Raw genomic sequence first — 17,207 nt, forward strand, 5'->3', positions numbered from 1 at the left:
AAATAAATAATTGTTTAAAAGAACTAAAAAAATACGCTTTTATAGAAAATCCCACTAAAAAATAGAAAATAAATCTGAATTAATTTGAATTAAAAATAGTGTAAGAAAAAATGATTTTATTGTAAAAAGAGCGTGGCGTGCTTTTCAGGATATTATCAAAATAACCCTTCTACTCATATCTGTTCATAAAATATTTATAACTACTGATACCATTCACCCCACACTTTTTTTACAATAAAACCATTTTTTCTAACACTATTTTTAATTCAAATTTATTCAGATTTATTTTCTATTTTTTAGTGGGATTTCAATTTTTTTATTATTATTAAATTGTCATCGGTTCTTAGTAAGTATACCAAATTTCGAGTTAATCCGACATTTTGAAGGGGGTTAAAATCTTGTTCAAAGATGCGAATCTGAAGTTAATAAAAGCATATTAAAAAAAAATCGAAACGGCCATCTAATTTCTTCACCTGAGTATTAAAGATTTTATATGATCATACACATAACACGACCGTTTTAATAGAACAAACAAACAAACATTAGTATTAACAATGACAATAGTTAACTTTGATCGTTTTACATAGTACCTAAAGATCAATCAAAAATAAAGATCAACAAAAATGGTACCTTAGCTTAGAAATAACTAAATTTATTTAATAGCATAGGTAGGAATGAAATGCCGAGTGATCGGTACCACTATAGATCACAGCGCGAGTACCACTACCTACCTTGAAACGTGAGTTACAGACCTTAGTTATACATATATTTAGACGGCTACGCACCCTTCAAACTTTAACACATGCCTTTTCGGGGTAACACAAACTGGATCGTGACACTTATGCATGTGCGATCACAACTTTTTTGCCTACATATCCCGGCAACCTCGAGGAGCTATATCAGGTTTCTGAACGTTTAGGTGAAGCTCACGGGACTCAGCCTGGACAATTTGGTAACACTAGCGCTAGCAAGGGCAGTGCTTCGCTGAAATTCGCGAGAATTCGCGATCGCAACAGTCTTCAACGCGATTTATAACACAATGTTGTTTCTTCTTTTTTTTTGTCCTTACCTATATGTTGGTAGCCAAGAAGCTATTTCAACTAGGCCCGGACGGGTAGGTGAGCTCACGGGCTCAACCTGATAATCGCAGAATCTACCACCGGATCGTGGATCGTTTACTGGTGGTAGGACCACTTGTAAGTCCGTGCGGGTAGGTACCACTGCTCTGCCTATTTCTGCTGTAAAGCAGTAATGCGTTTCGGCTTGAAGGGTAGGGCAGCCGTTGTAACTATACTGAGAATTTAGAACTTATATCTCAAAGTGGGTGGCACATTTACGTTGTAGATGTCTATGGGCTCCAATAACCACTTAACACCGGGTGGGCTGTGAGCTTGTCTACACATCTAAGCAATTAAAAAAAAAACCGGCGGGAAACTCATTGGGCTGTGTCTATGGGCTAGCGTTTCTTCGAGCAAGATGCATAATTACGAGTGTACCGGGCATCTCGATTGACGTGGGTTTTTCGCTAATTTCCGAGACCTCCTTAAGTATTTTACACACATTGTAACAAAACGTACAACATCTCAACTTTGACGAGAGCGCTAAAATATCCATAGTAGGTAACAGCCGACGAGTCGTCGCTCCGAGCTGAATCTCCGTATTAATTAACATTCGTACGCCATTAGTTAATTTAAAGTGCTCTCTTTTCGAACATTGTACTTTAATTGTGATTTATGTGGATTTCGTAATCATTATTTGTAATTAGTCAGCTTTAATAAGAGACAATTTTAATTCATTTCCCTAACATAATTATTCGGACCGGGAAATTGATAGTAATACTGTAAGTAATTAAGTTATGGATTTCTGAATTATGAAATGAATAGATTTTTATTTATTATTTTAACGCATGTAATTGTATGCGTTTAATTGTTATAGTCAAACAATAACCCACTTTCAAAAAAATGATTTTTGTGTAAATTTCACTATTTGTTTGATTTATACAAACTAGTTGTACCCTGGTAGTCGAAATTCGACTATAATTAAATGAAATTATAAGTTTGTATATACACTATTATGATTCTATTGTCTAAGACTTTTACTTCAAAGAATTCTTTTTCTTCACAGATTTCGCTAAGACTACACTTTAGACAAATATTAACAAAGACAAACAAAACAATATTTAATCTATTCTCAATTTGACTATAGACTATAAGCAATAAGAAAAGTTTGACAATAAACAAATAGTATGTATGTGTGTGTGTGTCAAATACATGGTAGTGTGTGTAATGTTTTCTTTATTGATTTAATGGATCTTAAATGCATTATTTAAAAAAAAAATAGCATTGTGCACTGCTTCTCTATATTCTCTATAAGTGTGGAAAATTTCATACTCATACGGACGGAGGTCCGAACAATTTTCGTAAAAAGGGGTACAAAGTTTTTGCTTCACGTATTTATATATAGATTCTCCAATCAGATTGTATTAACATGTCATTGTGTCGCTGCTATTTTATAATATTATTATTGAGTAATATTCCAACGTATTTCTTATTGAGAGCCGACATGATTAGCTATCACCAGCCTGTCTTTTTTTACTGCGAATTATTAATGAGCTCCGTTTTTCCGTTACAAAAAGAGTAGGTATAGATGTAAAGAGAAATTATTTTACTTCGGGAAAACTCGGATCTTTATCGGAATACGATGACACCCGAACTGTCAATGAATGATCGTATTAAATAAGTGACATTTTCATATCCATTATTATGGAACTTTATTGTTAAGTGTCAAATGTCAAAATGAATAATGTTATTGTACTGAAGCTATTTGCGAGAGCACGATAAATACGAACTTTTCCTAAAAATTAGGAAGGAAAATCTTTTCTCACTACATATATCTTTACTAACATTCACTTTAATGTAAGTCAACGAAAATATTTACCTAAGCCATAGAAATTTACCAAGTACCCGATATCCGACTGTCTGCCAGTGTAATTAATTACCAACCAAGCATTAAATACCAAAACCGCTATATATTTTTTTTTTATTGCTTAGATGAATGGACGAGCTCACAGCCCACCTGGTGTTAAGTGGTTACTGGAGCCCATAGACATCTACGACGTAAATGCGCCACCCACCTTGAGATATAAGTTCTAAGGTCTCAGTATAGTTACAACGGCTACCCCACCCTTCAAACCGAAACGGGGTGGTGGTACCTACCCGTGCGGACTCACAAGAGGTCCTGCCACGTTGAAACGTGTCCAAAGAAAGATGTACTACGTCAGTCTGCGTCCAATGCAAACAGGTACATTATTTTTTTTTTTTTTTTTTTATGATTGAAAGTTTACTGGTGGCCCGAAGGCCTTTCCAGTTTCACCAGGACAGGTGGGCGAGCAAAGGCTCAGCCAAGAGGGGTGGGATTTGCTAACAACTGCCCGAGCGCCTCCGAAGGAGACCTAACAACTCAAGAGCAATTGTTTCGCGAATGAATCTACTACCGGATCGGAATCGCGACCCGCTGAGAAGATCCGGCGAGAAACTCAGCGGGCTGATGCATGGGTTAGGTTGCACGTCGACCTCTTTGTCGAGTTCGACGAGTACGGTTACCGGGGTCCTTAAGCCTGCCCCTAGTATTAGAGCTGAAGGCATCTAATGCAAAGGTTATTGGATCTGATGGATCCGTAAGGACGTGTCTAGGGCGTCGACGGTGACTGGCTCCTGCATGATCAGGATTCGGGGAGTAGTCAGCGGCGGCAACGATAAGGCGATTATCATGACGCATAGCCTTATCGAAGTATCGTTCCGACGCTGACTTCATGTATTTCCGAATTGATTCGAGGCCCAGGTCGTCGTGTAGGTCAACGTTCCTCACGAACCACGGAGCCCCGACAGCTAACCTGCAAAAGCGGGATTGTAGGGATTGGAGGGTGTCTATGTGTGTGCGGGCCGCGTGAGCGAACACCACACTCGCGTAAGTCATGACGGGCCTTATGCAAGTTTTGTAAAGTGTCACCTTGTTCCGAAGGGACATTTTACTCCGCTTACAGATCATGGGGTAGAGTCTACCGAGAATAAACGCGGCACGGTCACGGACTGATTTTATATGCGGGCGGAATGTCATTGATGCATCCAGGGTAACGCCCAGGTACTTGACCTTCTTGGCCCAGGGTATGGGTTGTCTAAAGAGAGTAATCGGGGGTGTGAGATTCCTCCTCCTAATCCGGGAGGAAATCCGTGTGGAGCTTCCCCTCTGAAATAGCACCGCAGTACTTTTCGCTGGGTTGATGTCTATGCGCCATTTTCGGAACCACTGTCCTAGGGCTAGGGCTGCGCTCTGAAGCTTCTTCGCGATTAGGGACTTATTTCTACTAGAATAGTAAACAGTCGTGTCGTCGGCGAATAAAGCTAAATGGGTCGGCGGCGACCGGGGAATATCGTTAACGAATAAGCTAAATAGGAGGGGTGAGAGGACAGAGCCTTGCGGTACTCCAGCTGTGAGAGGTCGTGAGGAGGAGCGGGTTCCCTCGACTCGATATCGAAAAGAGCGGTTCGACAAGAAGTCCCGTATGATGAGCACGAGACTATCCGGCACGCCCATGTTGAATAGTTTGAAAATCAAACCATTGTGCCAGACTTTGTCGAACGCTTTTGCGACGTCGAAGAAGAGAGCTCCCGTGTATAACGGTTTTGGTCGATTAAGCCCCACAAGAATGTGCTCCGTGAGGCGGTGCACCTGTTGAACGCATGAGTGATTTGTACGGAATCCGAATTGTTCATCGATGAGAATGCCCGTGGATGAGACGAAGTCTCTGAGGCGTTTGTAGAGCAGACGCTCATACAGTTTGCCTAGAGACATGAGGAGGCTAATCGGGCGGTAGCTCGTCGGATGATTTTTTGGTTTACCGGGTTTATGTATGCCGATAACGTCCGCTTCTTTCCACACCGCGGGAAAGATACAGTTCGCCATAGCGGCATTGAAAATAGATGCCAACATCACGATGAGTTGGACGGGTAGAAGTTTAATAACGCGGTTAGATATACAGTCGGAACCGGGAGCCTTGCGAGGACGTAGGTCTTTGATCAAGTCTTTAACTTCTATCGGGGTGACGGGTGGTAACGCATCCGATGGTGGCAAGGAGGCTCTGCGTTCTACCTCACTGTCTACTAATTCTACATGAACAGGGTCCACGGATTGAGTGCTGGGCGTGCACTGGGTTTGCAATGTATCGGCCAGCAGCTCTGCTTTTTCGTCATCATCGAACGCCGCGAGTCGGCCTGAGGGGCCTACGAGGGGGGGCATAGTTACTACCGTATCCGATTTGAGAGTACGAGCTAAGCGGTAGTAAGACCTTTGGGAGGGCGCGAGTCCTTCTAAGAAATCAGACCATCTGGCATCTCGGACTTCTGCGATGCGAGACTTTACGTCGCGTTGTAGGGCACGCATACGAATACGATTTTCCGCGGTAGGATACCTGTCGTAGGCGCGTATCGAGGCGTTCTTAGCTCTAAGGAGTTCCCTAATATCGTCGGACAATTTGAAGCGGTGAAGGAAGTCCTCCGCTACAACTTGTTTCGATGACCTATCTAATGTCGAGGTGATGTGTGACGTTAAGATGTCTATGGCTTCAGCGGTATCCTGAGGAGACGGGATTGAGTCCGGGTTAAACGGGAGCGATGGTGGATCAGATTCAGCCAGGCTGATGCCCAGCGTGTGCCAATCCACCACAGTCCTCGTGAGGGGAACGGAATCGGGAGCGCGACCGAGCTTCATAACGACGGGACGGTGGTCTGAATCTAACTCTGAAACTACTTCGATCGAGTGTAAGCGCAGAGTTACGTTTTTTAATAACGCTATGTCGAGTATATCCGGGCGATGCGCGATATTTAGCGGGTAGTGAGTCGGGGTTAGCGGAGCGACGATATCGAAGGCGAGATCATCGACTAACGCGTCAAGCCGCCTGCCATTCGGGGTTGTGGTGTGTGAGTTCCACCTGATGTGTTTACAATTTAGGTCGCCCGCCAGAATGACAGAGCTCCCCATACCGAGCAGCGCCTTGATATCACTGCTTAGAACGATCTTATCCGGTGGAAGATAAACGGACGCGATAACGATCGGCGCGTGTCCCGTCAGTGAGATTCGGCACACTGATGCTTCGATATTAGCGAGCGCGGGAGGATCGAGCGGGACGCAATGCAGGGCTCTTCTATAGTAAATGACGGTACCACCACCACGGGCAGAGAGCCTGTCGTTCCTGACCATGTTATAGTTCGCGATTTTAGGGTCACGGCGCGCGGGCTTAAGTAGGGTCTCCTGCACTAAAAAGATATCAATTTGATGGTCACGCAAAAAGTCAGAAACCTGATCACGTTGATTTGCGAGACCGTAAGCGTTAAAAAATCCTATCGTTACGGATAGGGGCTTTATTCTACTTATATACGCCATTGATTACCGGCGGAGTGAGGGGAGGACGTACGTATTTAATGACGCGTATACGTCGGCGTATTCCTGCACAACGGCGATAAAGTGTTGTGCAGTGGAGGCAGCGCGAATGGCGTCGCCCAAAGCGTTAACGCGCTCAAAGTTGATCGACTGAAAGAAGTCGATCGCTAAAGCGAGATTTTCGGACGCGGTCGGAGGGCAAGTCGCGGGAGAGAGACGAGTCGCGGGGGCGGGACGAATCGCGGAGGAGGGAGTTGTAGCCGTGTTCGTGTACGGCAGCGGTTTTGCCCAGGCCGAGACACTGGGCACCGCCGCCGGAACAAACGCTGGCTTAGCCTGCGACGCAGAGGGTGCCGAGGCTTTGATGTCTGGGCCGGAAGCTCGGAGGCGGTTTTGGCGGGCGACGCGGCGATTTATTTTAGGGGCTCGGGGGCAACCACGGTAATTCGCGGGGTGACCCTGTGTTCGACACAGGACGCAGCTAGGCGGTTCCGTCGCGGTTTTTTGGTCGCGAGCGCAGAGGGCCGTGGCGTGATCGCCCAAACACTTAACACATCGGGGGCGCGCGTGACAGTTACGGGAAGAGTGCCCGTACAATTGACAGTTATGGCACTGGCTAGGAGTGCCTTTTTTATGGGGGGCTTCGACAGCGATACCAGAGAGCCTACAGACGGTCTGTGTGTTAAAGATTTTCTTACCCTCGGGGGTAGGCTGGAGAGCGACTAGAACCATATTATATGGCTCCCTACCGCGACCGGTGTGCATACGGTGCACAGAATTCACTGGTAGGCCTTGTTCTAACAGGTCGGCTTTTACGAGCTCTACATCTAACTCTTTAGGGATTCCGCGTATTACAACGCGGAGTTCGCGCTCCTCCTGGAGCGTATACGTATGGAAACTTATACGCTCCTTACGGAGGTAAGAAGAGAGGGCCCTATGGTCGTCGGGTGTTTGAACCTTAATTTGAATGCCGTTCGCGAGGTTACGGGCATTCGTGAAATTTATATTTTTGGCCTTAAGGGCTAGGCAAACTCGATCCCAAGCTGCCTTCTCCTGAAGGATAACCGGGGGAGGGGTCTGGGTTTTATTTTGTGCCACCGGACGCGGCGACGGAGTGGCACGGGCTGGGGGCGCAACGGGAGTCTGAGGGCGGGGGCGCGACGCGTTCACGGCTTTGCTAATTTTAGCAGCCGCGGGAGCTCGAGACTCCGCGGCACGCTTCTTACCCTTCTGTACCAGGGTGAATCCATCCGTCGATGAGGCGGGGGCGAGGTCGACCTCCATGTCCGAGTCAGAGTCGGAGCACGAGGAGGCGGGTGCAGGCGACCTACGAGCAAGTGTAGGTGTTTTAGAGGGCGCGACGGAGGCCGCGGATGATCGCTCAGCTGAAACGATGGTCACGGCGGACGACGCAGCAGCTTTTCTCGCCAGTATAGGCGACACGGGAGCGGCAGGCACGACAGAGGCTGCGGTGCTCAATGCAGAAGCTCTGCACGCAGGTACAGGCGACGCAGGAGCAGCGAGCGCGGCGGAGTCCTCGAGAGGGCTCGCAGTGTGATTGGCCTTGAAGGCCAGAAACTCCGAGGCGAGCTGTGGGTGGCGAAGTCGGAGGAATTCCGCGAATACAGCGTCCATGATCGCTGAGTACCCAGGTGGGGCGGCCCCGGGTCTTGAAAACACTCGCCTTGCGGCGAGGCCCCAACTTCTCGGACCTGAGCGGTTCTATTGAACACAGGTGGCAATGCGGCGCGATTACTACAGGACAAAGAAAAAGCACAACAAAACAGAAATTACGAAAAGAAACAAAACAAATAAATACTTGCAGGAAACCACTTTGTCGGCAAATGTTCCACGAACACAAAAATAACTAAAACAAAACAAATAAAAGCTTCCAGGAAACACACTTGGTCGGCAGATGTATCACGAACACAGGCCGCGCGAACAATGGCCGGGCTAACAAAAGCCGGGCGAACAAAGACCGGGCGATCGAGTGGACGATGAGCACGTCCGCACGTGACGGGTGCCTCTATCGGAATGAGGTACATTACCTTGACGTTGGACCGTATGAAACTGAAACGTGAATTTTGAACGTTATTGTTAGGCTTGAAATAGAAAGTATAGAAGCGTTCGTTGCCTGTTTTGATCGAGTTATTTGCTTACGTTCAATACCCACTCTGTCATATTGAGTTTTCGAAACAATTCTGACCGCTTCATCGATCGAGTGGTTAGTGATCTCGACTAGTATAGCGCGGGGTGTGAGTTCGATTCCCGGTCAACATTAGTTTATTTATATTAGAATTTGGAGTGTACTTGATTTTAATTCAAGCTTCAAGTTTATTTATCTGTTACAATACGGATATCCATTTCATCATTTTCAATTTGATACGTACAAAAAATTAGTTCTTCAGTAAGTAATACATTGTCTCTTTATTAATTCTTATAAACATTTTTAATATTTATTTTTATAATCTTAAAGTTCGTATCTTTTTAAAAAACAGTATTACTAAGTTATGTCTTGTTTGTATTTCGGGTATCCATATGAGAAAATTCTAGCTCGGAAGCGATGAATGTAGAAAATAATAAATAAATAAATAAAGTCTATAGACTCCCCTAACCACTTAAAGACAGATAGGCCGCTAGCTCCTACGCAATGAATAGTGTACATACACATATTTTAATCATAAATAAACTTTTGAAAAACGCTCGTTAATATGTGGGCAGTTGCAATATTAAATTTACGTCGTTGAAATCATTTAGATTTCTGCCGTAGTCAAGTAACAAGCAACTGGGTCACGCTAGCGCTGATGCATTGCAATTTTTATAACAATTAAAACACTATTAAAAAATTCATGTTTCCACTTGCAATAATTTAATATTAGGCTTTTCCAATCATTCCTATATCAGCACAATATGAGATACATTTATTTATATTGTCTCAAAATTGTTTTTAACATTTCCAAAGTTTTTAATTTCTTTTTTATGTCTTTTTATTGCTTAGATGGTTGGACGAGCTCACAGCCCACCTGGTGTGGAGGAGCCCATAGACACCTATAACGTAAATGCGCCATCCACCTTGAGATATAAGTTCTAAGGTCTCAAGTATAGTTACAACGGCTGCCCCACCCTTGAAACCGAAACGCATTACTGCTTCACGGCAGAAATAAGTAGGGCGGTGGTACCTTCCCGCGCGGACTCACAAGAGGTCCTACCACCAGTAATTATGCAAATTATAATTTTGCGGGTTTGATTTTTATTACACGATGTTATTCCTTCACCGTGGAACTCAATCGTGAACATAATTTGTTAAGTACATATTTCATTAGAAAAATTGGTACACCCGCCTGCGAGATTCGAACACCGGTGCATCGCTACACACGAATGCACCGGACGTCTTATCCTTCTTTTACCATTATTGCATTATTAGAGCATTAAGTCAATGGGAATTACATGTATTAAATTTTTTTAATATTTTTGATTCTCAGTAACATAAATAACATAAATCTGAAAGATTTTAAAATTGAAACAATTCGCAGTCTTCATATTTTTTGTACCATATGTAGCAAAGTAAACATGAGCATTATTTGTTAATACAGAGTAGAATTTCGTAGATGAGTTTAAAGAGCGGTGGCAACAAATAAAGCTGTTAACTGAGAATCGACAGTCCGGTCACGGCGACACAAGGGATCAACTGCACTCAAGAACGAGGTATAAACGTAACGAACTATCTCAAGATATATCTTATTGTTGTTCTGCTCGTTCGATTTGTTAATACTAACTAATTAGGTTAGGCGTACTAGGTTTTAGAGTTACTTATACAAATATTTATATCATGAACTCTAACTCTTCAATCCGAAAAGATGTAGAAATTGATAACTAAAGCCACTGTTAAATATTTTTTAAATTATGCACATGAATAATGAAACATAAAAATTGAAAAACAAATCATTTTGATAAATTGGCTTCTTATTCTTGCTCTATATTTTCTTATAATTAATAAGATTTTAATAAATGTTGATATTATATATAATAATAATAATAATAACCGGGAACAAATCACGCACGGTCATCTGGCCCCAAATTTGGATTCCCTGTGCTGTGGGTACCAGAGACTGAATTACATACTTCTATAAGTTTAAATAGATACATATATAGATAATAATTACCCAGACAAAGAGCAAACAAACCTGTTCATCACACGAATGTTTTCCCGATGTGGGAATCGACCCACAACCCTCGGCGCAACAGTCACGGGTGCTAACTACTGCACCACCGAGTAAAGGCTAGCTTAGACGATGCGATTACTGACCAGACAGTGGACAGCTACTCGGTCTATCTACTCGTACGCCAGTAGCTCGGCTCGCCTTTGCTGTCTACACGATATAAGTAGCTGCTGTCCAGTCTTGCGAATTGCAAGTTGAGTTGTAGATCGTAAATTTTTTATTTTTTTATTTACCTCGCTGCTGTTACTTAGATGTATTTCTTTTGCGATATGTTCCAAAGAAGCTTTTCTCATATCTCTATTTCGTTTGTTTTTATCGAATCAATTCCATAGGTTTCCTTGCCCTTTGTATAGTTTCATGAATAAAATATTGTCAGAAGACCATCTATGTATGTAGTATGAAGATATGTAATATGTAATAGGTTAGTATAAATATCCATCATCAAAAACTAACAACGTGCCTTATCTGGTGCTTTTTACAGGCGGCAGGACCTCTTGTGAGTCCGTGCGGGTAAGTACCACCGCCCTGCCTGTTTCTGCCGTGAAGCAGTAATGCTTTTCGGTCTGAAGGGTAGGGCAGCCGTTGTAACTATACTGATATCTTAGAACTTATATCTCAAGGTCGGTGACGCATTTACGTTGTAGATGTCTATGGGCTCCAATAACCTTTAACACCAGGTGGGCTGTGAGCTCATCCATCCATCTAAGCTATAAAAAATAATTATATTATATATATCCCGCGATTTACCCACAGCATTCGTATCATGTACTACCGTCCCAGTCCACCTCACAAGAAAACCGAGCAAAGTAATAAGAAAAGGTAGAAGTGCCCCATTGAATGATAACTCCGGGGCCCTTTGTCTCTCGCGTCCGTCTTGACGAATCGAATTAAAAGGCTTATTGTGTCTACGTGACAGCTCTCAGACCCTCGCTGAAGAGCGCTTTTTGTTTCAAGCAAACTAAAATATTACAGACCATTCACTAGATCCCCCAGGAGGGAACGAAAGAGATTTGCTACTTGAATTTGTACTCAATTTTTAACAGGGAACCTTAATTAAGAGAGAGTTGTTCTTTATTGGCGGGAGTAGTCTTAATGCGTTAATTGTCGAAATGCAATCTCGGAAGAGGCATTTTAATCATCGCTTCATATTTTAATTAAAGGAGAAAGTTCTTTTTGCGATTGATTGTTTTATTTTATTTTTAATAAGTGTCAGATTTGTAAATGATTCAATTTCGTTTTGTTACAGGCTTCGCTGCGACAACGGGTGTCGTCGACTTCGGAGCAAGGTAATAATAAATAAAACATTGTTATTGCTTATATCGTGTTTAATTGTCATAGACTTTCACTATTAGTATAGTATTATTGATAAAAAAAAATATTCCTTAGATGGGTGGACGAGCTCACAGCCCACCTGGTGTTAAATGGTTACTGGAGCCCATAGACATCTACCACGTAAATGCGCCATTCGCCTTGAGATATAAGTTCTAAAGTCTCAAGTATAGTTACAACGGCTGCTCTACCCTTCAAACCGAAACGCATTACTGCTTCACGGCAGAAATAGGAAGGGTGGGGGTACCTACCCGTGCGGACTCACAAAAGATCCTACCACCAGTAAAACTAACTCTTTATAGTTTTTCGTACTCACGTTGGACCACATATCAATGAGTCATTTAATAATCATTAATAATTTTAAATGTAGGAAAACCATTCATTTAACTTCCTCAAAATGTAAACAGCAAGTCTTGTACAACATATCTTAATTATGCATTGTATCCCACGCCTTACAACCGACACTGTACCTTAAAAATATGTACCGAGACGAACACGCGCATTAATGACGTGCAATATTTATACACAAGCCACCCTAATTGCTAGGGTGGAGAGTGGAAAAAATGGGTAATTTCACGTAATATAATATGCATACTTAAGGTTCCGAAACGTGGTTGAATTTTGTCGCGGCCATACTTATTACACGATTCCACTTCAAACATCTTTCTAGGCTGCATGTGGCTATGGACGAATGAAACGTTACGAATGTTGCTCTACGTTGGTTTTTTTTACAAACCATCGGGGAGGGTTTTAAAGGACACGGAGGCTTCTTCAAATGTACTAATATTTCAGCAATGATTTCTTAGATTCGAACACTATTCTTATTGGATTATAGTATTAAATATACATGTATGCATTTTTATTTTTATTGCTTAGATGGGTGAACGAGCTCACAGCCCACCTGGTGTTAAGTGGTCACTGGAACCCATAGACATCTACAACGTAAATGTGCCACCCACCTTGAGATATAAGTGTTAAAGTCTCATTATAGTTAGAACGGTTACCCCACCCTTCAAACGGAAACGCATTACTGCTTCACGGCAGAAATAGGCAGGGTGGTGGTATCCACCCGCGCGGACTCACAAAAGGTCCTACCACCAGTAAATTAGTACTAACTAATATTTTGCCCGCCGACAGTCAAATAACTTGGACAAAGTGATTGTGACGGGCAAAGTAGAAGGAAAAAGACCCCGCGGCCAATTACCTAGCCGTCGGTGTGACCAAATAACCGCTATAACGGGGTTGCTAGTCGCAACCGCCATTTGAGAAGCTGAGGACCGGACGAGATGGAAACAGCTCACGAGACAGGCCACGGTCAAGTTTCAGGGACACGACCTTCAGTAAAGAAGAAAGCGACGAAGAAGAAGAATATTTTAGCAACAATTTCTTGGATTCGTATTAAATACACATGTATGCTACATCGTGGATTAAAATAAATTATTCATATTGCAAAATTTTGTACATTGGTAAACTTTCGTATTACATATGGTTTTTCGCTCGATTTACACATTCTTTGCTTTTAAATTAATTTGTCCAAAACTGAAAATGTAAGGTAGAGTAACTTATGGACACATTATAGCAGTAAGTAGCTGGGATTTTTATTTTTTCAATATGTTTAGGTGCTCAGCTCGCTCCCCTCGCCGCCACAATTTCCTCTTGACGGAAACCCTCAATCTAATGATACGGCTGTGTTAAAAAACACAAGGAAATTTAATAACGGCAAGAGCCTACATCTCGCGAGAGGAAAACAAAGAAAACTTAATTTTGACGATTCCCACATGCTCAATAACGCTGAGAAGTTTCACGGATACCACGCCAAATTAAAAACCATCCCCCTTAAAGTGAAGATTTGCTTTTATGGTCGATAAAGGATACTAAGATTATTTTCTGAGTTGATGCTGATATTAAATCGAGCGTAGGAAAAACCAAACACCAGAAATCTGCATATCACGTTACGGGGACGTGCCAACCTTACGGTAATTATACGGGACAAAGCTCTAACACATTTCAAAGGTAAGCAAATTAGTTCCGCACTTAATGATCCGACAAAGCGCGTAAATCTTTTTAAAATGCGCGCCCGGAGTGTTTCCTTTTGCTACAGGGGACACAAAAAATATATTTGCATAAGCCCGACACGTATGCAAATGTCGGCCCGTGCGAGGAAAGGCGGTGAAAATTGTATCAAATTGTTCCAACGACACGTAGGCTTTACCGGCAATTTGTCAAGCGAGCAATAATTATTTCGAAGCCCCCGTCTCGCAATGAATGGCTAATATGCCACCAATTGACACAGAATTATGACGGGAAACGTAAGCTTTAGCTTTGATATTAAAAGCTATAATAATATGACGCTTGTAGTTTTATCTATACTCTATACGAATATTATAAAGAGGAAAGATTTGCTTGTTTGTTTCTATTGAATAGGCTCCGAAACTACTGGACCGGTTTGAAAATTCTTTCACTGTTTGGAAGCTACACTATTCCTGAGTGACATAAAAAAAATAGGGATCTTTACTAAAACTCCAATAATGTAACCCAAGGTGTAAAAAATTACCTAAAAAATTCTTTACATCGCGTGCCCTGCGAAAACTATTGATGATAAAATAAAATAATGTACTACGACTTTTTAGAACACATTATTAATTACAAAAAGTGTCGCGACAGCATATTTATAACTATTGTAGCTATGCCGCAATAAATGTTCTTTTATTTTAAATAATAAAACAACGTCAAATATCGTTGAAAATTTTGTTAAAGACCCGAGCGGAGCCGGAGCGGGCCGCTAGTGTGTTATAAAAAATGGATTTGTGCATGTTTTGGTAAAAATATTAATTGCGGTGAATTTAAACAGAAAAAAGCAAATGAATTGCTAAAAACCATGCGCCCCTTCATATGCTTTCCCACGGTTTTCAATAAAAACAAACTGCTCCAAATCCGGAGTAAGCACTGAAATGGCTGAGTTAAGCCGGGCCATCAGTGCGGGCATGATGGCCCGGCCCGGCCGCTCAAAAATGTTATACGCCACCTGTGGCTCGTGTGTAATCGTATGCGTTTATCTCCAGGACGTATGCACTGGGCCCGGCCTGTGAAATGGTTTTTGCATAGATGTAAAAATATCGGACCTGCCTTCGCAATATTCAAAATGTTTTAGTTCCTTTTTTCGATTACCGAGCATGCGATCATTGCGGGCACATGGTCATTAGTTATGCCATAGGCATAGCTGAACCTGTTTAATGCTGACATTAATGAATTAATAAATATGACGAATTCAAAATTAAATACTATAGCTATGCCATCTGGTATATGTATGTATAGCGCTTAACGATATGTGCCTGATGTTTTACTGGCATTAACTTTCAACTACTGGCAAATAATTTAGAAACGAAAACGTAATTTTTCAAAAATATATTTAAAAAAAAACACACACATATCAATGTAATAAATAGGGCCAAAACCACAAAAAGTTTAAGTTTAAGGATTTTATCATGAAATTTAAATGCGAAATGTTTTTAGGCGTATCCACGACTTTCAACTGTCGCGTTGGCACCAAACGTTATTTGCAATCCATTCAATTCCGCACCAATGGAGTGAATTTATGCGGTGTCGGTCGTTCGGGCAATTATCATTCACGCAATGACTGCTCGGTGTCCACTCGTCGCGTCCGGGGCCGAAATTCCCGCACCCAACCAATTAACACGCCCATTGCATCCCGCTCGATTGACCAAACGATTTATCGACTCGGTCCAATACGAAATAAAAAAAAACGGGAACATTTTAACATCAACGAAATTTTCCCACGGTTATGAGACCTTAATAGTGAACCGCAGTCTTTTATGAAGCCGAGCGAACACAATAACGATAAAGGTGAGCAGAAAATCCGGACAATAAACCTCAACAAAAAAGCCGTGAGGGCTAGTGCGGGGCAAATAGTTCGTGAAATTTCGAAGGGTCCTGGCGCTCGACGAACGTTGGACGGGACACTTTACGACGGTCCTCTCAGTAAACCTGCCCATTACGTCGGGTTAAAGGATCGGCCGCTCGAGTTATAAAGATTCCGAGCGCTCGCCTAAGATTTGTAGCCGGTTTATAGATGTAGAAGGGTTGTTGGATGCAGCGGAGGGTATTATGATCATGTCGAGTCGAGAGGTCGTATCATTTTCAGGAGTCAACATTGCGAACACGATGGAGGGCTTTTCGAGGAGAGCAGTATGAAAATATGAAAGTGGCTTTACTGAGCGGGGATTTAAAAAATTGAATCCTGAATTTGATGTTCGTGACTTTTTCTATTATTTTTTATACGAACGTAAATATAAAGCATTCAATGAACTCCAGCTATGTTTTTTTATGTGACACGTCATGAGCACCCCGACACCGATAGTAAAAACTATAAAACGTATGCTTTGTGCAAGTGTATGTGCAATATTTAGGTCAATCAGACATGTTGAAGATGAAGAAAATCACAATAAAAGATTCCTTACACAAAGATAGACGTGAAGCTAATATTAGGGTGTTAAAAACTATAGCTTCAGTACCGGAATAAGTTAAATTTAACTTGAAATTGAGTAGTTGTATTAACCAATTCAGATCAAGGCTCGAAATGCGAGAGCAATTGTTCACCGCCAGCATTTCAATGATGTATACAAGAATCGAGACCATACACAAACAGCACTGCGAGGTGTTTACAGGTGTTTGCTAAATGCCCTCACGTAAACAGCTCAATGGCGTGCTCCTTTTGCGGGCGTTCTCTATGTCCGTCTATCTGTAAGCAAGCTCCGACTGTTTGTTCTATAAGTTGCGTCTCGCCTTTGACGAACCATGTACAATTAATCGAATAGGGGCAGAGTAGGGAAATGTTCTAGGGTTCATCTAGTGAAGCTCATCACACCTGAAGATTTAGGTTAATTTAATGTGTTCATTGACTTTTGTAATATTTTTCTTGTAGTCCTTTCAAAAATAGTTCTTATTGAAAACATTAAAGCTCACCTATAAGACGCCGTGGCCTAAAGGATAAGCCAGCCGGTGTACATGTATAGAGTGATGCGAATATGCCGGTGTTCGAATTCCACAAACAGGTACCAATATTTTTTTTAAATATGTATTTAGGCCATGTTCACGAATAACATCCACGATAAAGGTTTACATTTCATGATATACATTTCATAAAAAAAAAACCCGCAAAATGATATTATTCAATCAATTACCGGTGGTAAGGTGTATTATAAG

General features: G+C 42.1%; 1 protein-coding gene across 3 annotated transcripts in view; it reads left to right on the forward strand.

Annotated features, from left to right (window-relative positions):
• The window catches only part of LOC101736789 (myelin transcription factor 1), a 277,664-nt gene that overhangs the window by 153,045 nt on the left and 107,412 nt on the right, over nucleotides 1–17,207 (forward strand). For all 3 annotated transcript variants that reach the window (XM_062670682.1, XM_012697547.4, XM_021353499.3), the window contains exon 3: nucleotides 11,902–11,941. In XM_062670682.1, coding sequence (XP_062526666.1) covers nucleotides 11,902–11,941 — 40 coding nt within the window. The remainder of the gene's footprint in view (nucleotides 1–11,901; nucleotides 11,942–17,207) is intronic.

The sequence above is a fragment of the Bombyx mori genome, chromosome 10 (assembly GCF_030269925.1).
Source record: "Bombyx mori chromosome 10, ASM3026992v2".
In the NCBI taxonomy this organism is placed as follows: domain Eukaryota; kingdom Metazoa; phylum Arthropoda; class Insecta; order Lepidoptera; family Bombycidae; genus Bombyx; species Bombyx mori.